The sequence below is a fragment of the Bufo gargarizans genome, chromosome 10 (genome assembly GCF_014858855.1).
Source record: "Bufo gargarizans isolate SCDJY-AF-19 chromosome 10, ASM1485885v1, whole genome shotgun sequence".
In the NCBI taxonomy this organism is placed as follows: domain Eukaryota; kingdom Metazoa; phylum Chordata; class Amphibia; order Anura; family Bufonidae; genus Bufo; species Bufo gargarizans.
The window spans coordinates 52,474,151-52,499,418 of record NC_058089.1 but is presented as its reverse complement, the minus strand read 5'-3'; the positions used below and the strand labels follow the sequence as shown (position 1 = coordinate 52,499,418).

The window sequence follows — 25,268 nt, the reverse complement described above, 5'->3', positions numbered from 1 at the left end:
TTCAGTAGTTGCCAGTCAAATGCTCATTTGACCAATAGCTCCCAACATGTCCCCCCCCCCCCCCCAGTATTCATGCACACCCTGTTCGCCTGAGCATGCGTTGGAGTTGTCCGATGCCGATGTTGTCCTTGGTCGGTTTCGAACCTAAGACCCCAGTGCTGCAAGGCACCAGTGCTAACCATTGGCTTAGTGGTTAGCACTGGTGCCTTGCAGCGCTGGGGTCCTAGTTTGATGCTAATGTCTGTAAATATAGTATCGCTTTATAAGTGCTTAAAATAAATAAAATAGGATCTGACCTGTTGAAATGCTATATGATCAACCGCAGTCTTTCCCTCAACAACTCCGAATGAATGAAAACTAGACACTTGATTACGTGTTAGGGGATCGGCAGGTCCAGGCAAAATCACCAGGTTCAGCCCCATCATTCGGATTCATTTTCCTGAATACATAACCTGCAGCCGTACAGGAATCTGATTGTAGGAGTAAACCTAAAAGTGTCGCCTCATTAGAAGATGAGATAAGAAATGCAGTTAGCACAAAGTTCTCAAGGGCAATTCCACGCTTCAGATATGTCTAAACATTCCATAAATTCGCCTCTCCGTCCCAATAAAGCGTATGGAAAATGCTTAGCACATATTTGCATGAGTAAGTTATTTATTTCTCCATCATTTACTAATGTTGCAGTCAATTTGCTGTCTTCACATTTGCAACATATCCATCGTTGCGTCTTTTCTGTGATCTCCATGCACATGTCCACGGGAACCCGTCACCAGCCCCACTTAGCGACTTTTGCTTCCGAAACATTGAGCTGGAAAGATGTTGCCGGAATGAACTCTTAATGACATAGCCGCGCCTTAATTATCAAAGACGGAGAAATTGGCCGTGGGAAATGGCAGAAACCTCTAATGACATTTGTTTTGATGTTTTCCGGGTGACGCGGGCCATGGATCATTTACTTCTGCACACGATCCCTTCATAGATTTGGATAAAATTGTCTTCTTCAACAGATATGGCTGCTGTGTGTGGTCTGACATCTCCGACAAACTTGTGCACTTGGCAGCTGAAGGCATCAGTGTTGGTCCCATGTTCATATGTGCCCGCATTGCAGCGAAACCCCCCTCCTCCCGTTGCTCCTAGAGACTCATTTGCATATACTTCAAATGTTTTTTCACCAATGTGGACACATATGAACATGGGACCAACACAGATGCCTTCAGCTGCCAAGTGCACATGTAACAGGTCAGCCAATGTCATAGGGACAAAACTGCTGACAGATGCCCTTTAAATAGTTTTTTTTGTCTAGTTTCTAAAATGTGCCTTATCCCCCTGGATCCACATGGAGATTTGTCACAAAAAATTCACTGATCAGTTCACCGTATTCCAGAACTAGGATCTTACAAGACATCACATTTTCAAGGTACAACATGTACCTAAACTGTAACTTTTAGGACCCTTACTGGTCTGGCTCACTGACTCAACCAACCCATTCTACCCCACCATGTTTCCCAGCCCTCAGATCGCACCCCCATCAGCCCTCACATCGCACCCCCATCAGCCCTCAGATCGCACCCCCATCAGCCCGCAGATCGCACCCCCATCAGCCCGCAGATCGCACCCCCATCAGCCCTCAGATCGCACCCCTGTCAGCCCTCAGATCACACCCTCATGAGCCCTTAGATCGCACCCCCATCAGACCTCAGATCGGACCCCCATCAGACCTCAGATCGCACCCCCATCAGCCAGCAGATCGCACCCCTGTCAGCCCTCAAATCGCACCCCCGTCAGACCTCAGATCGCACCCCCATCAGCCCGCAGATCGCACCCCCATCAGCCCGCAGATCGCACCCCCATCAGCCCGCAGATCGCACCCCCATCAGCCCGCAGATCGCACCCCCATCAGCCCTCAGATCGCACCCCCTTCAGCCCTCAGATCGCACCCCCATCAGCCCTCAGATCGCACCCCCATCAGACCTCAGATCGCACCCCCATCAGACCTCAGATCGGACCCCCATCAGACCTCAGATCGGACCCCCATCAGACCTCAGATCGGACCCCCATCAGACCTCAGATCGGACCCCCATCAGACCTCAGATCGCACCCCCATCAGCCCTCAGATCGCACCCCCGTCAGACCTCAGATCGGACCCCCGTCAGACCTCAGATCGGACCCCCGTCAGACCTCAGATCAGGACGGTGCTGCAGATCCAGAGCTCACCACTCCCCGCACCGCTTCTTCCGGCCTGCGCTGCACTGTGACCTGACGTCACACAGCATCAGGTCATAGTGTGCGCCTACGTGCCATTCATCATGACGCTATACGTGGTCAGTGCACAGAAGAACCTAGAAGCAGACCTTGGAGGGCGAGTGCAGCCAGCACATCTCTGCCCCCCACCTCCTTTTGTCTCCTGCATGCTGATGGCCACTTTCCCGCACTTTTGAATGAAAAAAGTGCTTCTTATAGTCTGTAAAATATGTCGGGGGGGGGACAGCTATAAGTTGCATTACTGTAAGAAAATGAAAAGCTCGTTGTGGTTATTTGACGCCCATTATCCTGGTTAATTTAACCACTTAATAGTAAATTCCAGGCGTCAAAACTGTTTATATTAATTGTGCAGGTTCTCCCGAGGCGCTCTAATATCGGAAGGTTAGGAAATGATTATTGAAAACAGTCAGACACTTATTTATGTCTGTACAGGTTTTTTTTTTCCTCTCTCGTAGGTCTGCGCAGTGTTATCCAGAGGCTTGCGCTGGAAATTAATACGACTAAAGAAGGAAATAATTGGCATTGTTATGGAAACTGCATCAACACTTATAGGAGATGTCACGTTTGTAGAGGCCGGCGAGTCTTATGGTTCATTAGCTGACGCGTTAATGAGTGCACCTAGCTGCTTTAGGTCTATACAGAGATTTTTTATATACTTAGCCTGCGTTGTGCACTTGTAATTCTGAATGCCGGGGTCTCCTGTTATTAAAGCACCAAAATCATAACATGAGAGTCCTGTGGGTCCTTCTTGTTCTACCCATCTGTGCCGTGCAGTATCATCCTCTCTAGTATCTCACTTGCAGCCGTCATTATTTAGAATCTAGTCGTAGGGTCCATGTTCTTTATAGGACTCTCTCTCCTACCCTCTCCTCCTTCCTAATCCACCGAAAACTGGCCGTCTTGTCGGCCCTACGTGATGAAGACTTAAAGGGATTCTCTCACTTCAGCAAATGGCATTTATCATGTAGACAAAGGTAATACAAGGCACTTACTAATGTATTGTGATTAACCATATTGCTTTCTTTGCTGGCCGGATTCATTTTTCCATCACGTTACACATGGCTCGTTTCCATGGTTACGACCACCCTACAATCCAGCAGCAGTGGTCGTGCTTGCACACTATAGGAAAAAGCACTAGCCTATGTGAGCTCCCACCATCCTGGCCGCATAGAGAGGCCGTTGCTTTATCCAGTAGTGAGAAAACGCGACCACCACCGATGGATCGCAGGGTGATCATAACCATGGAAACGAGCAGTGTAGAATATGGCAGAAAAATGAATCCAGCCAGCAAAGGAAGCAATATGGACAATCGCAATACATTAGTAAGTGCCTTGTATTAACTTTCTCTACATGATGAATGCCATACGATGAAGTGACACAACCCCTTTCGTTTCCTGTCACAGCTTCTAACAGTAGAAACGTCAAGTAGGATGGGACTGAGCCTGTGTGTCCACCTCAGCGACATAGAAATAAGCAAAAGAACAAACAGCAGGTGGCGCTATACAGATACATTTTATTGAATTACTCAATATTATTTTTAATAGTTATTGTGGAGCCCACAAAGTGCCGGAGGGCGCACTGCACACTTGTGACCCTCCAATCGTTTCTATGGAAGTCCCATTGAAATGAATAGGAAGCACGCCATGCATGGCCACCGCTCCATTTACTTTTATGGGGCTTACGAAAATAGCTAAGCCAGAGCTCGGCTATTTTCCGCGCTCCGATAGGAATGAATGGAGGGCGGCAGCGCCTGTGCGGTGCGCCCTCCAGCACTTTGTGGGCTCCGTTCTAAGTATAGTTGCAGGTCCCAGAGGTGGGACCCGCACCTATCAGACATTAGGGACACATCTTAGCGATATGCCCCCAATGTCCAAGATGGGAATACCCCTTTGAGGTAGTTCATGGTTGATTTGGCAAATGGATTAAAGGGGTTATCCTATGAAAAATATGAAAAAAGGAAAATCATACATAATCTACTGTAGCGCATGACAACCTAACAAAGCTAGAACCAGCCCTGTGCCTCACATGGATCCAGAGATCTCCCCATTCATTGCTCCAATTGGTTTGGTAGATTTATTTCAAGCCTGGCAGTTTAGGGGGGCATGTCCTTTCTCAGGGGTGTGTCCTTTGTGGCACTGAGCATGTGCGACCACCTCAGCGAGTTGGACAGAGAAATTAGAAAAAGAGCAAACAGCAGATGGCGCTATACAGATATATTTCAGTGAATAACTCGGTGACTATAGTCGATTTTTAATTACATGAAATTCTAAAAATTATTCTCGCCCAAGTGCTAGTTTGAAAAATGTTGATTATTTTTCATAGGACAACCCCTTTAAGTCCTCTTCCCTCAACCAGTGCATTCCTCTTCTTTGCTTGGGTTCAGTTTCTTCTAGTAGCAGGCACAATATTTGTGTGATTTTTTTTTTTTCGTTGTGTACTACGTTGCGGTTTTTTTGCGTGGCATTACTGGAATAGCTCTCGAATTGTCTCTTTTTTTATAGACAGGATGAAACATGAAGCAAAAGTTTATTACGACACAAGCTATTTTAATTAGTTGACACTATTTCTTTTGGGTATGTAATTTAATCTGACTGTTCGGCGTTCCCTTAGCATGTCAATATAATTGACTTTATCACCTTGCATAGGTTTAGAAGGGTAATCTCCACTGAGATACAAAACAGTGATTTGCCAGATGCAATTAGACTGAAGGCGAGTTGTCAGAAATCGCCTTCCCGCGCCAAATTCAGTAACCTATACGTTTGCCAAATTGTGTTGTCGTGTGCATATTAAATGCGGCTGACACAGGTTAAAATCCCCGAGCCTCGTGGCCAAAAATAATAAAAATAAATAAATAAAAAAACACCTCATTGTGGAATTCTAGGTACTTGACATAATGTAATCGCCTGAGTATATGGGGGTCAGTGATACGCCTTGTTCTGGACCAACATCTCAGAAGTGTCATAGATATCCGATGGGGAGACTTCTACCTTGCCGCGGTTGTGTTCGGAAAATGTGCATTGTCTTACTGTGTTGTTTTTGTTTTGTTTTTTTTATCTTTTTTTTTTTTTTTTTCTAGTGCAGGATTGTTTTGCTATTAATTTGCGGAGCTGATTCCTGGCGTTTCTCTCTCAGGGACTCATTTGCTAGGTTCCCAAATGCACAACCAGTGGGGAAAAAATTGAAAAGGAATCCCACTGCAACCAGCGCCGTGTTTTCTTGAGATCTATTCATCGTATTTACCGAGTGTTTTCTTTTTTTCTTCTACGTTAACCCTTTACTGTTAAGGGCATCTGTCAGCAGATTTGCACCTATGAAACTGGCCGACCTGTTGCATGTGCGCTTAGCAGCTGAAGGCATCTGTGTTGGTCCCATGAAACAGTGTCATAGATACAAAACTGCTGACAGATGCCCTTTAATCTTCTAGACATTGTGATATTCTATGCATAGATTGTACCTTAGTTATATGCAGGGTCTGAGGACCCCCCTCAGAGAAGAGAGTGGTGCAAAAATGACTCTTGCTCTGCAGGGCTCAGCATGGTCATGTCATACCGTATTTCTCCTGTAGAGGCCACTGTAGCAGATATGTATGGCTGCTGGGCAATCTAGTGATCAAGTGTGACTTATTTACCGTAGAGAGTTGCCCAGGTGGGACCACCTGTTAATGAGTGTTTCTCTAAAGTCAACATTTGACATATACTTGTTATCTGTCATGTTGTTCAAAGGGTGACTGAGTTTTCATCAAACTTTTGATATGTCAGAGACATATCAAAAGTTTTGATTGGTGGGGGTCTGAGTGTGTGCGGCATGCTCGCCACTTATTTATGTGGGAGTTTGGTAAATAGCCGAGCGACTGCGCTCAGCTATTTTCGGAAGTCCCATATAAATGAATGGAGACCGCATTGAGCAAGCGCGGCCACCGCTCCACTCACCTCTATGGGTCTGCCTTGAAACAGCTGAGCCAGTGCCCGGCTATTTTCTGAATTTCCATAGAAATGAATGGAAGGCGGCTGCTCAACGTTCACTTCGGGTGTCGCATCCTGGAGATAGGAGCGGGCCCTAGAGGTGAGACCCGCTCCTATCTGACATTGGTGGCGTATCCTAGCGATACGCAGACCCTAAAACATTGTCACTGAGAAATAGGATATACAGAATCCAAAACAGAGTCACTAAACAATGTCACTTACAAAAGAGATCTACTGACCTCTAAACAATGTCACCTATTAATGGGGTGCACTTCCGCACATCAATAGAGCACCAATCGAGTCAAAAGTCAGCTTAAAAATCAAGTGAAAAAAGGAAAAAGAAAAGACATGAATTGCAAGATCACCCCCCCCCCCCAACCTGAATAGTTGTGCAATTGCTCATCCATTTACCCACTAGGGGGCATCCTTTTCAGGATCTCTCTGCCCATTTCTGATATCAGTATCCTGTCGAAGCAGCCTAGCCAGTCTCCCCCTCTACTGCTCCACCAGATACCACTCTGTATGCATTATATGGTGTATTTCTGAGTCTGACATACATGTAGCAATAAAACTTCTCCATTTCAGGAAAGGCCTCTTTGTATGTCTATCTTTGGATCGCATTGTATCTGAGTGCTCAATATGCAACCGGGTCTCCGCTCTCTAGCACATACCTTTCCTGAGATATGCTCAAAAAATTAACCAATACAAACCTGCAAGGATTTCTCTTCATATCCAAACTGCCCTACACACGGTCACATGTCTCTTATCAGCCAATAGAAGCTCGCAGGCCCTTAGTCTCCACATACACACAGTTTTACTCCAGGTTTCCATAACAATCCAGCCATTTTTCTTCACTGCTGTAGGTCAGCTTTAGGCTAGGGCTACACGACGACAATAAGTTGCACGACACATAGGGCACAACTACACTGCTACATGCATCCATCTTGGATGGACTATTTGCGACTGTCGCAGTCGCAGCATGAGACATGTCGCAGTGCGACACCATAGCCTATCATTATAAAAATTGTTGCGTGACATCGGTACAACAAAATGTCCTCCGACACATGTCGTCATGTAGCCCTAGCCTTAAAGGGGCAGGTTGCTGTGGAGGTCACTGTTAAGAGGGCAGGGGCTTCTATTAAAGGGGAAGCTGCTGTGGCAGTAACTGTTAAGTCCGCAGGGTACTTTGGCAGTCACTGTTAAAGGGTCAGGCACCGTGGAGGTCACTGTTAAATGTGGATGTTACTGTTAAAGGGCCGGCACTGTCGAGGTCACTGTTAAGGGGGCAGGTGCCACTATTAAAGGTGCAGCTGCTGTGGAGGTAACTGTTAAGTCCACAGGGTACTGTGGCAGTCACTGTTAAGGGAAAGGGGTACTGTGGCAGTCACTGTTAAAGGGACGGGTGCTGTGGAGGTCTCTGTTAAGGGGGTAGGGAACAGTGGAGGTCACAGATAAGGGGACGGTCCCCTGAAGAGGTCAATGTCAAGGGAATGGGGTGTTGTGAAAATCACTGTTAAGGGGACGGGTTGCTATGAAGGTCAAAGTTAAGGGGATGAGCTGTGGAGGTCCCATTTTAAGGAGGCGGGGCACTGTGGGGGGGGGGGGTCAGTGTTAAGGTGCTGTGGAGGTCACTGTTAAGGGGGTGGGGTACTGTAGAGGTCACTCTTATGGGTGATACAGTCGATATATTTTAACGACACACAGAAACATTATATAAAATAGATGAAATAAACCCATGTGAAGCCGGGTCCTTCTGCTAGTCCTTTATAAGTATAGACTAGGAATGCACTGCAACCTAGCATGCAAGAGCGCCTCTAAGGACCAGGGAGCAGTGATGGCCAGTTTGCCATGTTCGCCCGCGAACACATGTGGGCTGCCATCTTAACTCACAATTCCGGCGATGCACAGGTAAGTCCTTACCTGTGCCTGTGTCGTAGCCGGTCTGAAACAAATGCGGTCACCGGGAGCAGACAGTTTCGAGAACAGCCGCCGGGGGCCTTCATCGGGCTGTTCTCGGAACTGCCTGCTCCCGGCCTTTAAAGAACTTTATAGTTGCCTGGATCTCCATTGCTGTTATTGGGGCATTTAGAGAAGCAAGCTGTTCATCGGTAATCTTAGGCAAAGACAGTGTATCCAAGAACCCCCCCCCCCTCTAAGTAAAACCTAGCCATATAGTCCCTCAGTATACCGTTTATATGTTTGAGTCTGTGCCCCTTGGTCCCATCCCCCCCTCCTCATATTGTTAATATGCGTCATTGGACGCCTACCCCTCACAAGCAAAGCCAGTAATTTCCAAACTTATGTAACACAGTTTCGAGTCTAACCCTCCCTATACTTTCCTTCCTGTAGGCACATATGTCAAAGTCTCTCTTTTCTCTTTAGTGACCTGGGTCTGAGCCGAGAGAAAGTCTGCATACGCCGTTCTCAAAACATTACTCACCTTTTTTAAATTCGCTCTTGCTAGCTTCTTTATAGATGAAACCTTTGCCATTAGGCGCCCTCTCAGGACAGCTGTTGCCGTTTCCCAGAGCAGTGCGGGTGAGTGGACATGTTCCCTGTTACAATCTACATATTCCATCCCTGCATTATCTTTATAAAGTCCTCATCCTCCAACAGATAATTTGGGAATCTCCATATAAAATCTCCACCTCTAGGGTGCTGATCTTCAAGGTCGAGAAGCAGAGAAGCGTGGTCTGATACGACCATATCACCAATAGCTATAGCTGCTACTCTCAGGAGAGCCGCTGGAGACAAGAATATATAGTCTATGTGGTACCAAGTATTATGTGCATGCGAGTAATGTGTAAATGATGTTTTCTTAAGGACAGCGCAGTTACAAAGTCTGCTAAGCTATCCTGATTACCCTTAGTTCTGTCATGCCTTTTACCTTCCTGCGCATTCATCACTAGATTAAAGTCTCTGCCGACTATTTTGGTCTGGTCCGCGTCCTGTAGTATTCCGGGGCATAGAGAATTTAGAAATCCTTTCTGGCCTTGATTTCGGGCATATGCATGATATAAACTGAAATCCGCAAAAGGCTCCGAAATATGCATCCACACCATCCTCCCTGCATCATCTGCCTCCACTGAGTGTACAACATGAGAAAGGTGTCGTCCTATGAGTATCAGTACCCCCTCCTTTCTATCTACCACTGATCCAACCCACATCTTCTCCATTCCTTCGGAAGATCAGTCTCCAGCAGAAGTGCAACATCTGCCTTTAACCTTTTAAGGTGTCTCAAGACTTTCATGCGCTTGTTCGGGGAGCGCAACACCTTAGGCCTCTTTCACACGAGCGTGTCCGGATGCGTTGTGGCAAACCCGCGCGAGTAGGTACGCAATTGCAGTCAGTTTTGACTGCGATTGCGTTCCATTTTTATTGCGCGGGTGCAATGCGTTTTGCACGTGCGTGATAAAAAACTGAATGTGGAACCCAGACCCAAACTTGTTCAGGTTTGGGTTCAAGGTTGTGTAGATTGTATTATTTTCCCTTATAACATGGTTATAAGGGAAAATAATAGCATTCTGAATACAGAATGCATAGTACAATAGCGCTGGAGGGGTTAAAAAATATATATATAATAATTTAACTCACCTTAATCCACTTGTTCGCGCAGCCGGCATCTCTTCTGTCTTGTTCTGTGAGGAATAGGACCTTTGATGACGTCACTACACTAATCACATGGTCCATCACATGATCTTTTACCACGGTGATAGATCGTGTGACGGACCATGTGATGAACGTAGTGACGTCATCAAAGGTCCTATTCCTCACAGAACAAGACAGAAGAGATGCCGGCTGCGCGAACAAGTGGATTAAGGTGAGTTAAATTTTTAATTTTTAACCCCTGAACCCCTATTGTACTATGCATTCTGTATTCAGAATGCTATTATTTTCCCTTATAACCATGTTATAAGGGAAAATAATAAAGATCGGGTCCCCATCCCGATCGTCTCCTAGCAACCGTGCGTGAAAATCGCACCGCATTCGCACTTGCTTGCGGATGCTTGCGATTTTTACTCAGCCCCATTTACTTCTATGGGGCCTGCGTTGCGTGAAAAACGCACAAAATAGAGCATGCTGCGATTTTCACGCAACGCACAAGTGATGCGTGAAAATCACCGCTCATGTGCACAGCCCCATAGAAATGAATGGGTCCGGATTCAGTGCTGGTGCAATGCGTTCAACTCGCGCATTGCACCCGCGCGGAAAACTCGCTCGTGTGAAAGGGGCCTTAACGTTCCAAGAGACAATTCTCATAGTTTACCCCTGCAGGAAGATCCATCTCCCAATCTTGCATTTGCACTAAGCATAGCTCTAGACAAGAGCCGCCTATCAGCAAGGCGTTGCCTCCCCCTGCAACTCGGTGCCCATGACATGCCACAGTGACACCCCAAAACATGAGAAAACACAAACATGGAAAAACACCCACTTAGACATATCTCTAGACATGACTTCCTTTTTCTGGTATTCGCAGCAGAACCTCGCCCCATCCATAGTGAAGCGACAAATGTGACCTCCTTAATCGGAACCTTAAAAAAGTGTCCATGTGACCTTCCAATGTAGAGTCTCTGTTTACTAGGACCCCATGGATATTTTCCTTCAATTACGCTGCAGGCGAAAGCTTGATATCACTTTCCTCTGGCATTTTTAAGGGGTTTCCCATTGAGAGGGCGTTGTTCTTTTGGTGAGACTCTGAGACTTGGGTGGCGACCCTGAAGGGACATGGCTCCATTCCCGACACCTTGATGTCATATCGGTGGGAGTCGTCTGTGGTTCAGAAGTCCTTTCACTTTCTCTGCCTTCTGGGAGCAGTAAATAGGCCTCTGCTCCTCTCGGGTCTTCAAACTGTCGGAATGATCCATCCTGCTGCCGGATTTTCAATATGGCAGGATAGGCCAGTTGAAATCTAATCCCTTTCTTATGCAATCCTGAGCAAACAACACTAAAAGCTCTGCGCTTTCTTGTGACCTCCGCCGAGTAGTCAGCAAATAGTAGCACTTTGACTCCTCTCAAGATCAGGGGTTCCGGCCACACTCTTAGTATGTCTTCCTTATCTGAATAGCCCAAGTACTTGCAGATTAGGGGCCTTTGTAGGTAGTTCTCTTGGGGGCCCCACACGGTGTGCTCTCTCCACTTTCCTCCTATCCGATAGCCCCAGGGCCTGGGGCAGGTCATATTCAGACAAATGGCGGAGATCTTTCTGCGGCACTGATTCAGGCTCTCCTACCAGTCTCAAGTTGCTTCGGCGAGACCTGTTCTCCAGGTCTTCAACCTGGTCACTTAGACGGTTAGCTAGCTGGAACAGATCATGAAGTTTGGTTGTGGCTTCTCCTCCTCCATGCACGCCACGCGCTGCTCCACTTCTGATAGCCTATGCTCATGAAGCTCAGCCTCCTCCCGCAACTTATTTAATGCTGTTTACACTGTTGATGACGAGGACGCAATAATGTCCGGCGCTAATTGTTTTGCCACCTCTATGGCTAGTTGTTGTACATCTAAATTTTCCCCTGCATCATCAAATACAGTAGGTCCACCTGCGAGTCCGCTTGTCTGTTTTCCAGCGTGTCACTTTCTCTGTGCTGTGGAATGGAAGGTGGAGGTGGCGCCATCTTAGAAAGCGGGGGGCCCTTTATGTCAGTAACTCAGCCCGAGGAGATAGACTTCTGCCCGCTCCGGAGTAAATAACGCTCCATACACTCACAGGAGCTGGTAAATGTTGCAGTAATCTCCCGTCAATACAGAAGGATGTAGTGGAGCGGGCTGCAATGCGACGGGCGACGAGGAGCTGGTGTCCCTGCATCCTTACATACCAGCGCCGGAACCAGAAGTTCTCTTTGGATTCTTGTTAAAGGGATTGTCCCATGAAAAATATTCTACAGTTTTCAAACCAGCACCCTGATCTAAATTCTTTAGTCATTGCATGTAATTAAAAATGTTGTATAGCCACTGAGTTATTCTATAAAATATGGTATATCTGTATAGCACCACCTACTGTTTGTTGTTTATTTTTCATATTTCTTTGTCCTGCTCACTGAAAAGGTCGCACATGCTCAGTTTCATCCTATAACTGCCTCCTGAGCTGTGATAGGGAGAGCATGGACACGCCCCTTAGTTGCAGCAGAAAAGACACTCCCCTTGAACGGTCAGATATAAATCTAGAAGAGCAATAAATGGGAGGTATAGGGCTGGTTCTAGCTTTGTTACAGAGAGATTGTCATGTACAGTCGTGGCCTAAGGTTTTGAGAATTACATAAATATTGGAAATTGGAAAAGTTGCTGCTTAAGTTTTCATAATAGCAATTTGCATATACTCCAGAAATGTTATGAAGAGTGATCAGATGAATTGCATAGTCCTTCTTTGCCATGAAAATTAACTTAATCCCCAAAAAAAACCTTTCCACTGCATTTCATTGCTGTCATTAAAGGACCTGCTGAGATCATTTCAGTAATCAATCGTCTTGTTAGCTCAGGTGAGAATGGTGACGAGCACAAGGCTGGAGATCATTATGTCAGGCTGATTGGGTTAAAATGGCAGACTTCACCTGTTAAAAGGAGGGTGATGCTTGAAATCATTGTTCTTCCATTGTTAACCATGGTGACCTGCAAAGAAACGCGTGCAGCCATCATTGCGTTGGATAAAAATGGCTTCACAGGCAAGGATATTGTGGCTACTAAGATTGCACCTCAATCAACAATTTATAGGATCATCAAGAACTTCAAGGTAAGAGGTTCAATTCTTGTTAAGATGGCTTCAGGGCGTCCAAGAAAGTCCAGCAAGCGCCAGGATCGTCTCCTAAAGAGGATTCAGCTGCGGGATCGGAGTGCCACCAGTGCAGAGCTTGCTCAGGAATGGCAGCAGGTAGGTGTGAGCGCATCTGCACGCACAGTGAGGCGAAGACTTTTGGAAGATGGCCTGGTGTCAAGAAGGGCAGCAAAGAAGCCACTTCTCTCAAAAAAAACCCATCAGGGACAGATTGATTTTCTGCAGAAAATATGGTGAATGGACTGCTGAGGACTGGGGCAAAGTCATATTTTCCGATGAAGCCTCTTTCCGATTGTTTGGGGCATCAGGAAAAAGGCTTGTCCGGAGAAGAAAAGGTGAGCGCTACCATCAGTCCTGTGTCATGCCAACAGTAAAGCATCCCGAGACCATTCATGTGTGGGGTTGCTTCTCATCCAAGGGAGTGGGCTCACTCAGCTATGAATAAAGAATGGTACCAAAACACCCTCCAACAGCAACTTCTTCCAACAACAGTTTGGTGAAGAACAATGCATTTTCCAGCACGATGGAGCACCGTGCCATAAGGCAGAAGTGATAACTAAGTGGCTCGGGGACCAAAACGTTGACATTTTGTGTCCATGGCCTGGAAACTCCCCAGATCTTAATCCCATTGAGAACTTGTGGTCAATCCTCAAGAGGTCGGTGGACAAACAAAAACCCACTAATTCTGACAAACTCCAAGAAGTGATTATGAATGAATGGGTTGCTATCAGTCAGGAATTGGCCCAGAAGTAGATTGAGAGCATGCCCAGTCGAATTGCAAAGGTCCTGAAAAAGAAGGGCCAACACTGCAAATACTGACTCTTTGCATAAATGTCATGTAATTGTCGATAAAAGCCTTTGAAACGTATAGAGTGCGTGTAATTATATTTCACTACATCACAGAAACAACTGAAACAAAGATCTAAAAGCAGTTTAGCACCAAACTTTGTGAAAACTAATATTTGTGTCATTCTCAAAACTTTTGGCCACGACTGTACTATATAATGTCTTATTTTTTTTTTTTTACATTAGTCATGGGAGAACCTCTTTTATGCTCTGGCAACTATTTAATATTTGTAATACCATATATATTATATATATATATATATATATATATATATATATATATATATATACATATATATATATATATATATATATATATATATATATATAGCAAACAAATAAAGTAGCAGCACACCACTAAATGCACTAAGACTGAGTATACAGGTGAATATGTGAACAGGGTCAAATACATGATGCCAATATTATTATTATTATTATTATTTACTGCAAATGCAGTAAAGAAGCTATTAGCGCATATTATTGATCAAAAATATGTCGGGCCCACCTACCAGGCGACAAGGTTGCTTCTTATCAGGTGGGACCTACTCTAACATGGAGGGTCCAGCTCCATTTTCACTCTGATTTAAAAACACCAAGGGCTGGGGGATGGGCGAGGATAGCTTCTTTACTGCATTTGCAGTAAATAATAATAATAATAATATTGGCATCATGTATTTGACCCTGTTCACATATTCACTTGTATACTCAGTCTTAGTGCATTTAGTGGTGTGCTGCTACTTTATTTGTTTGCTGTATTATTGCTGGGTAGCTTGCACCTGCGATTAGTCTCAGGAGGTGCTGTTCCGTTTTTTGCTTATATATATATATATATATATATATATATATATATATATAATGGCTATTTTGCTATTAAAATGATAACGGTATAAGGCTAATGAACATGCTTTTTTATGGTAGGCCTCTAGATAATCATATGCATCTCGGGGATGGTGCTCGTCTGTTGTACCAGCCAGAGGTAAGATGCCATTTTGACTGCAGATGCTAGCCGAGGAGTAGCATTTGGGGAAAAAAAAAGCATAAAAAGCCTCTGATTCAGAATGGCATCTAAATATAGAGAGATCTGTGGTTTTGCTTTGGATGCCAGGGGGCACTGACTGAACAGAACAAGCTTAAATGCCAGCGCTGCCACTGCAGGCAATGCTGGGTAGGAGGTGATTTTCTGAATCTAAAGTGAGAGTACAGGCAGCAAACTGAGGGACATAAATAATTTGGGACAGTTCATTTTTATATCCTCTCGAAAGGCAAACTGAAGCCGGGCAAACATATGCTGCCTGCCACAGTGCCCACGGCGTGCCATCCCCTTGTAAACTGCAACCAGGTTAAGCTAGGTGGCCCTACCTACCCATGGACATCCCTCAAGATGTGTGGCACCTCGATGATGAAAAGTTAGTTCTGTGTGGTTGAAACAAGGTGGATTGAATGCATATGATGTATGCATCAAAAAAAAAAATATTTCCTTTAAGGACGTATCCAGTCTAGGAGCCATCATCCACCCCAGTGATCCTATATGGTCGTCGTTTAAGAAAGAAAAAAAATACACTTACTTATCCACAGTCCTGCCATGGCTGCACCATTGCTCTGTTCCTGGTTGGTTCCAGTCCATAAAGGACCTGGAAGTGGCTTGGCCCTGTGAGTACAAAGGACCAAGTGGCTTAGGTCATCAGTATCTGATCGTTCGGGGACCCCCGCCAATCAGCTGTTTGAGAAGGCACCAGCTCCCCTGTGAGCGCCATGGCCTTCTCTCAGCTCACCAAGCACAGCGCCGTACATTGTATAGTGGCTATGCTTGGTATCGCAGCTCAGTCCCATTCACTTCTATAGGGCTGAGTTGCCCCTAGGCCACGTGATCAATGAACGTGATGTCACATGGCCTAGGGTGAGCTGTGAGAAGGCCACTGCGCTACTGCTGGCGATGGTGCCTTCTCATACAGCTTATCAGCAGGTGTCCCAGGTGTTGGACCCCACCGATCAGAGTAAAGTAATTAACAGTCACCAAAGCCGTGAACAAATGAGCGAGCTCCACATTGACTAGTGCCCAACATGGCACCCGGCCCATGCCCATATGATGCAAAGACAGATGATGGTAGACACATCTTACCCTGAAAATGTATTCCATGGAGCCCTTCGTTTCACAGCTAGATGTTTTCTACCATCCTAAAAGTCTTCGATGTGCAGTATGCATGTACGGTTACTTCAGGAATGCGGCCAGGTACCACTAACCAACTAAATTACAAGGAATTAAAAGGGGAAGAACCACTAAAATATAAAAAAGTCAACAAAAGTCAGCAGTTACTGTAGATCCAAAAAGATATAAAAGCCTTATACTTATCTTTTTTTTATATTTTTTTACCCCTGTGTGTTGCTCAGAGAATTGCCTCCATTCTAGCTTTACTGCCGGTGCCGAGCCAGAAGCAGCCCCTTTAATGTAATATCATTCCTGTGTTTTCCTGGCAGTTTGGTTGCACTGACCTCTATTGCCTCTACCGGGTTAATAAAGAACATTTTGCAGCCTTGTTGTCTGTTTCTCCTTTCCCGTGAATCTGCCGGGTTTCTTATGTGGGGGGCTTTGTTTGAATGGCAGCACGCTATTGAAGCCCACATACAATAGGCAATATTGGCGAGGGCCCTCATGTCTGCACTTTAGATCTTTTTTAAAACAGCAAAAGTTTAGTGACCTAGAAATGAATCAATAAAAAAGCGATTTTCTATGTGACAAATTGAAGAACTGAAGGATTCTTGCAGATGCATTGACTTTAACAATCCAAGATGCTTTGTCTTTAAGGCTTCTTTCAGACCTATAATCCTCCGAGCGGTGGAGAGGATTCTGGGAGGTGTTCAGGTTACACGTTGACAGTTCGATTGCTTCATCTCGCTCTTTTTTTCTTCCTAGGAAGAAAAAAATATAAATGATCTTTTTTTTTTTTAAAGATTGTCTTAAAGGGTTTTTTCAGGATTTTGATATTGATGGCCTAAAAAATAAATGCTGAATGATAAACCATGAGTGATTGGTTTTAGCTTCTCATGTCTGTGTCGAGAGGGACTAGGAAACAGGGGACCCTGAAAGTGTTGGAACAGGAGTGGTGGTTGAGGATCGGTGAGTATTATTTTAATGCATTCTCAGCATTTTTTTTTATTTTTTTTTACATTAATGACTGGGCAGCTTCTTTAAATGTCACTTATGTACGCCTTTAAAATGTCTCTGTTAGCATGATCGACCCTATTAAACCACGCATACAACCTGGTAGGGTTGATCGTGCTGACAAAAACAATACCTTTTTTTATGAATATCAGTGGCCCCATTACTGAAAGAAACACATTTTTATTTTTATGCTAATGACCTAACTTAAAGGCTATGTACACCTTTGGGAGCAATTGTTTTTTATTATTTCATTATACTTATTTTGAGCTAAAAAAAAAACATTTTTTCAATTGGTTTTTATTAACAATATGGAATCCTTTTTTCTGTACAGAGCTGAGATGCTCTACTAGCTGCCTGTGGAATTTTTGTCCTTTCTGTCATCTGAGGAGCAGACAGACTCCTTATCTCTTCTCTTTGACATTATAAAAACTCATTACAGCTCAATCCTTACAATATCTTACTGATAAGAATGTGGCTTAAATTAGTGTTTATGACCCCTCAGTAGTTTAGAATTAAGGTTTATTAGATGACTGGCACAAAGTGAAAGTACCAGTCACACAGAAAAACAGTTAACCCTTTGTGACTGAACAGCTCAATATTTTGAATAAAGGCCAATTCAAAACCAGATTTTTAGCCAAAAATAGGTTTAATGCAATCATTAAAAAAAATTGACTCCAAAGGTGTACATAGCCTTTAAGCACCAAGGGGCCGGCCAAAGCCCTTAGAGCACCAGTGTGCTACATCTCCTTCACCTTCAGTCCCTCCCCTCTTCTCCTGGATTGACAGCACCTGATATTGGGTATAGCCATGTCTTTTTGTGCCTGGTCTCCCGGTCTCAGCACTTGTTCTGTGTTCTCCTGCTGCTCTCCAAGTTCTGAGACCTGTCATCTGTGCCTGCACTGTGCTCCCGGTCTCAGCGCTTGAACAAGCGCTGAGACCAGGAGAGCATTCACAAGAAAACATGGCTGTACCCAATGTCTAGTACTGTCAGTCCGAGGAAGTAGGAACAGGGTAGGGACTGAACGTGAAGGGGGTGTAATAAACTGGTGCACTGAGGGCTTTGGCAGGCCTATAGCATATACATAAAAATGTGTTTTTCTCAGCAATGAGGGCATGAATATTCATAAAGGTATAATTTTTATCAGCATGATCAACCCTACCAGACTGTGTGTCTGATTTAACAGGGTTGATCATGCTGATGCAGACACTTTAAAGGAGTTTTCCGGCGAAAAATTAAGCTGACCCTATAATGCCACCAGATGGAAAGTAGCTATCCTATACATTAATTTTCAACCTTTTAAGCAGGCCTTGAGACATATGTTAGGATTATAACTAAGCCAGTATCTCATCTGCAGACAACTGTTTCAAGATGTTTGGCCTTCAGCAGAAAGAATAGGCTTAACTGGCTGAAAGGCCTTTGCATACTTTTTTCACAAATGATCATTGCATATCCTATAAGACTCCTTAGGCCTACTATGCCCTTCATAAGGAGAGATAGTACCCCCGGATCCTGACAAAAGCCTTTCACCCAGTTAAACAAGTTATCTCTGCTCTACACTGATGAAGGGCAATCACTCAGAAACAGCCATCTACAGATGAGGTTCTGACTTAGCTATAATCCTAAATTATGTCATAAGGCCTGTTTAAAAGGTCATACATTGGCTTATAGCAGGCATGCTAAACCTGCGGCCCTCCAGCTGTTGTAATACAACTCCCACAATGCCCTGCTGTAGGCTGTTCGGGCATGCTTATAGTTTTGCAACAGCTGGAGGGCCGCAGGTTGAGCATGCCTGGCTTATAGGATAGCAACCTTACATTTGGTAGCATCAGAGGCTCAGGTTTCTTTTCTTATTGGAAAGAGAGCTAATTTGCCTACCCTTTTCCCCAGAGTATCATTGCATGGCGTATAATACTCTTTAGTCCTACTCTGCGCTCTCCATCAGGGGAAATAGTACTGCCTGGATTCATGTTATGCATTTTTTGCCACGTTCACCAAATGAATAGTTTGTCCAAAATCTAATTATTATTTTGGTTAATTTTCTCTTTTGATAAAACTCAGTCCTTTCCACAATTCTCCTTCCCAAGATTGGCCTCCGTCGAGTGGCTGATAATCACCCTGCATAATCTCGCTGTTTGTAAAATGTGGTAATTAGGGTTTAAAAAAAAAAAAAAGAATGGTTTCTCTTGCGAAAAGAAAGTGTGAAGTGCACAATCTTAAAACAAGCCAGTGTTTATTAGGGTGTCATACCTGATCTGGGCTCACTTCTATGTGCAGCATTATCACCCTTGTGAACCTGCAATATTGTTATATTAAGGTTTATTACAGATGCGCCTGATCTCATCACATGCATAATGCCGATAATAGGGAAAAATAACATATGTCCATAGCATGAAGTGTTGCATTTTTTGTGCAAAAATCGAAAGGGTTTTGAAAAAGGAGAAAAACAGCAGTAAACCTTCTAAAAAAAAAAGTAACCATAACTCATCTGTTGAATGCCCTGCCGCTCCAGTGCCGACACTTAGTTTAGTTGTCCTGTATGGATCAAGCCCTACCTCTAATGCCACCAGATGTAAGGCAGCTATCCTATAAGTCAATGTTCGACCCTTTAAATAGGCCTTGAGACATGACTCGGATATTAAGTAAGCCAGCACCTCATCTGCAGACAGCTGTTTCGGTTGATTGCCCCTCATCAGTGCAAAGCAAAGAGTACTGGTTTAACTAGGGGAAGGGCTTAAGTCAGGGTTTGGGGGGTACTATCTCTCCTTGGGGAAAGAGCTCCTGAATTGGCGTGAGGAGACTTGTAGGCCATACATGCTCCTTTGGAATTCTGGGAAGAAAGGGATGCAAATGAGCTCTTAACAAGCTCAGCCTCTAATGCCACCAGATGTAAGGCAGCTATCCTATAAGTCAATGAGAGATAGTACCCCCCCCCCCCCCCCCCCAAATCCTGACAGGCCTCTCACCCAGTTAAGCCAGTACTCTCTCCTCTGCACTGATGAGGGCCAATCACCCCGAAACAGCTATCTGCAGATGAGATGCTGGCTTATTTAATATTCGAGTCATGTCTCAAGGCCTATTTATAGGGTTAAACATTGACTTGTAGGATAGCTGCCTTACATCTGGTGGCATTAGAGGCAGAGCTTGTTAAGAGCTCATTTGCATCCCTTTCCTCCCAGAATTCCAGAGGAGCATCTTGTATGGATGACGCATGTGACCATTACAGCCAATCATTTGTGCAAGCATCACTGCTGAGACCAGTGATTGGCTGCAGCAGTCATGTAGCTGTACGGCTCATCAACAAAGATTGGTGTCTGCGCTTGAGCGGTAGTAGATTAAGGCTAGTTTCACACTAGCGGCAGGGGAGTTCGGCAGGCTGTTCCAGCGCGTGAACAGTCTCTCGGATCCGTCCCGCCGCTAGTTCACGTGTGCCTCCGGACTGCTGCTCTGTCTCCATTGACTATAATGGGGGCAGAGTTCCAGCGACAGCGCACGGCGAGAGCAGCCGGACTAGAAGTATGACATGCAGTACTTTTAGTCTGGGTGCCTCTCGCCGTGCGCTGCCGGAACTCAGCCCCAGCCCCCATTATAGTCAATAGGGACGGAGTGGCAGTCCAGGGGCACGCGTGAACTAGCGGCAGGACGGATCCGACAGGCTGTTCACCCACTGGAGTCCCCTGCCGCTAGTGTGAAAGTACCTTTAAAAAGACAACCCCTTTAACCCAAGCTTGGCATGGTTCTTGCAAACCACATTTTCGGGTAGCTCTGTGCCATTAACCAGTGCTGGATTTGTGGAATTGGACTAAGAATATGTTTATGGTGGATGAATGGATGGAGTATATGATTTACATTCAGGAATAGGTAAAGGTATTGCTATTATTTGTATCAAGTTGAAGTGAAAATGAATATATGCAAATGTTTGCATCTGTGAAATCTCTCGTAACTTCGGGGTAACACCTTTATACTGGTAAATGTATATTGCGTTTTGCACCTGTAATTGCTTATGGAGAATTGGGCACCACTTTTTGCAGCTGTTGACAGGAGCTCTGCAAACAGATTGTCTCTGAAATTCAGCTTGTACCATGGAAGGAGGATCCTGCCTCTCAGCGGGTACATCCTGGTGGTAGCTGCTCCTCTCCGTACCGACAGTATATTACATGAATACAAATCCGATAGATGTGACGTTTTTGGAGCCCATCTCTGATTATAGAATTAGTTTCCATTTTTATGGTAAAGTAATACATCTATTACTACATACTGTGTATACTTAAAGGGGATGTGCCACAAAACGTAGTCTACATTTTTGAAACTAGCACTTGGGTCTGACTGCTTTTGTAATTGCATGGAATTAAAAATGTAGTATAGCCACGGAGTTATTCTATAAAATGTATCTGTATAGCGCCACCTGCTGTTTGTTTTTTTCTCGTATTCCTTGGCCACCTCACTGAGGCGGTCGCACATGCTCAGTACTGCCACTAGCCTTATGTTCTGTTCGAAGCCATGGCAGTTACCTGCAGCAGAAAGGTCACACCCCTGAGCAGTTATAGGGAGAGAGCTGCAGAACAAGTAAATCTAGCAGTGAAATTGGAGCAATGAATGGGGAGATCTCTGGATCCATGTGAGGTACAGGGCTGGTCCTAGCTTTGTTACAAGTAAGACTGTCATGTACTATGACAGCCTCTTTGTAAGATGTCTAGAGACTGATGGCGGTCCCAGAGGTTGGACCCCAAGTGGTCAGGCATTTATCCCCCATCCCGCGGATTAGTTTTACATAATGTGTAATGGATTATCTGTTATTTCCAGCAAGTAACTCAGGTTTCTGTTCGCAGAGGAGGACACCTACAGCACTTACTCCAACCTTCTGCTCAAGTATTTCCTGGCGGAAGGAATAATCTGCGGACATGAGGTCTTTGTCGCGTCTGCCAGTGATAGTCCACACAAAATCTTAAAGGTAATCAGTCCTAAGTATTATGATTTTTTTTTTTGCATGAACAAATAATTTAATTCGCCCCCCCCCCCCCCCCACCCAAAAAAAAAAGATATATTATAAAAATCCGATACATGAGGGTCCCACATCTGGGGGCCGCATCTATTACCTCTAAGAGCAAAGGGGGCGTTGCCATTACACCTAGAGGCTCAGCTCCCTCTGCTGCTTCTGTCCCCGCTGCTCTTTGCTTCCTGACACTTTGAAAATACCTGGAAAGGCCTGCTAAGTCAGTCACTGGCTGAGGCAGTACGAATGGGATCGGAGCGGCGGGTGGAGATCGTTGGAGGTGAGTAATGATTCTTTTTCAATTTTTTTTTTTTTTTTTTTTTTAGAACTCCCCCTGAAAACCTCACACAATAGAAATAGATATACAGTATATATATTTTTTTATTTTTTTTCCCAACATACCTCAACTATTCCTTATGTAAAACACATGCACAAATGTAATAGCTACTGAAAGGAATCCGCTAAAAAGCATGCATGCCGTGGCGCCAGTGCAGTAGCTCCGAAGGCTAGCCCTGCTCCATGCACGTTGTGTGATTAACGTAGCTGATCGACAGGGATCCGACACTCTAACCACCCGTCCCCCCCTTTCAACAACAGCTCAGGGGCCAACTTCTGCATTGCGCAGTGGATGGAGCTGGTCGCTGCAGCGCTGCTTTCGTTGATTTCAACGGGAGCAACGCCGTCGTAACAAACTCCTTCCAGTGCGCAGTGGACGGAGCTGCACCCAAACAGGGGGTGTCGGATAGGGTGAGGATAGGCTTTTACTTGGTAAAATCTGGACAAACCCTTTTAACCCTGTTCATTGAAAGTGACGCTTGGCCTGCACAATGACTATACATTGGCCCTGGTGACAAATGATGGTACCCCAGTAGTAATTTGCACCCCCAGACATGCCTTAGCTTGACAGATGGGGTGCGCTAGGACGTAAAACGCCTGTTCTGCTGATGAAACTGCCGAATGGCTTTATAAGTTGTGCCATATAACAAAGTCTGCTCTGCCACGTGAACAATCTCCACCCTGCTACATCAGTAATAAACCATGACAGCCGGGAGTCGTAACTATTAGGATTTCTCCGGGCGTCCAGCTGTATATCATTACATTGTCCCGCGCATCGCACCAACACTGCAGCAAGCCAGTGACCAAAACAATGGAGCCGGCAGCGTCTTTCACTCCCATGCTATAATTGTCCTGCTTTAATTTTATGATATGTAATTGGGAGGATCCCGAACCTATAAGCAAGACAAATATTGCTGATACTTGGAAGGGGGAAAGACATTCGTTCAGGCCATAATTACGGGGGGGGGGGGGGGGGGGGGGGGACCGCGCATAACGAAAAGAGACAAGTAAAAGATAAAAAGCCCCATCAACAGCGTAGGGTATATTATATACCACCCGGCAATTTATCCATCATCCTTTGAAAACATATTCATGCCTTTTGTACTCCCAGCTCTCTCAGAAAATCAGCTACGAAACGCAACAATGGAAGACCTCACAAGGAAGAAAAAAAGACGTGTCGTGCCTAGTGTTTTTCTAGACTATCAGATTGAAAGTACAGGCAGAATTCTTTGCACCCGCTCTGAGGATCTGTCCTGGCTGTCACCGGGTGCTGAAATGATGCCGCTGCCGCGCGAGAACATCAGCCTTGCAGCTGTATAATGTGATCACCCGGTGTCTAGCCTGTCATTTTTATGGGCTTTTTATTCATTGACTTTTTGTTATTTTTTTATTTGTTATGTTTTATTTTTGTAAATAGCATTTTATTTTATTTTTAATAAATAGCACACACAAAAAAAAAGCTGCTTTAAAGATAAACAGACCCGTCACCCTTCCCAGCACCCTTTACCTCAATTTCTCCATAAATATGAGAATAATGTAGCCATGGCAAAGTCACTGGGTCTGCCGTCAGTAGCTTTGGTAGCTGCAGACCCATAATGCCTGTGCTCCGATGCTGTAGTCATAAGAATTGATCCCAATTATGAGACTACTGGAGGTCCACAGATAAAAGTTCTAAGGCACAGGAAAGGCTGGAGTCCGTGCCTGCGCAGCAGCATGCATTACACAGGCATTGTGGCCCACTGCAGGGAAGGGCACCGATGACTGATTGGCAGCATAAGTCAGTGATTTGTGGTCGTCACCTGGTGCATTGCTGGATTGTTGTTATGCAGTGACCCAGATATTTTAGTATGCCAAAACCTACAAGACACACCAGTGACATCAGATACTATGATTACAGGTAAGAATTTAGATGAGCCATGATTTTCAGCAGAGCTTTTCTCACAATAAAGGCATACACTTACAAACTCGTAAAAAAGTGGTCCCACATTTTTATTCTCTGACCTGTTAGAAAGGTGCATGGTGTAAACTGTAGTAAAGGTAATCTTCTTTTCAGTGATTGTATTTGTGAGTTATAACCTCCCTTCTGATCCTCAGCTGTCATGTGACACTCTGCCTCTCCAACTGACACAGGACAGGAAGTCCGTTACTTCTCTATCCTTTTCTATGAACTTGAGGCCCCGCCCCCATAGGAATACATATAGAAACTGACTTCCTGTCCACACATAAGATGCTGTGTCAGATGAAGAGTGTTGGTCACATAACACAGCTGAGTATCAGAAGTGAGGTTATAACTCACAAATGCAGTCACTGGTAAGAAAAGTACTTTCACTAAAGTTTTCATCATGTACCTTTCTAACAGGTCAGCAGCATTGGGGTCTTCATCCTGTTTTTGCCAGGGTTTCGTCCAGGTACTCTGGTTTTCTGTGGCGTCACCATAAAAAAGTACCAATATTTCAGTTGAGAGTATAGTAAATTAGCTCTAATGTGTGTCTGAGGAAGGGAAATTGGATTGTAATGCTCACTGATTTGAAATATGGTTCACTAAATGGGCAGCAACGAAAAAAATTACTTTTAAAATGATTTTATTAAAGGGATTGTCCCAGCAAACACAGATATGCAACCAATGTCAGATAAGTGAGGGTCCCACCTCTGTGACCTGAATGTGGCACCCAAAGCAAAAGAGAACGCACTGTGCATGCGCATCGTGCTCTCTATTCACTTCTATGGGAGTTCTAAAAAGAGATGAGTAAGTGTGCTCGGCTATTTCCAGAACTCCGACAGAAGTGAATGGAGAGCACACTGCGCAAGCGCGGCGCCTCTCCATTTACCTCTATAGGAGTTCCAGAAATAGCCAAGTCGGCACTTGGCTATTTTTGGCACTCCCACAAATATGAACGGAGGGTGGCCGCTCTTGCTCGGTGCGCCCTCGTTCACTCTGGGCACCC

The 25,268-nt window shown here is 44.9% G+C and overlaps 1 protein-coding gene across 3 annotated transcripts in view; it reads left to right on the top strand.

The window, feature by feature from the left end:
- Nucleotides 1–25,268, top strand: part of ELP4 (elongator acetyltransferase complex subunit 4) — a 242,131-nt gene that overhangs the window by 7,568 nt on the left and 209,295 nt on the right. For all 3 annotated transcript variants that reach the window (XM_044270248.1, XM_044270250.1, XM_044270249.1), the window contains exon 3: nt 21,824–21,945. In XM_044270248.1, the coding sequence (XP_044126183.1) occupies nt 21,824–21,945 (122 nt within the window). The remainder of the gene's footprint in view (nt 1–21,823; nt 21,946–25,268) is intronic.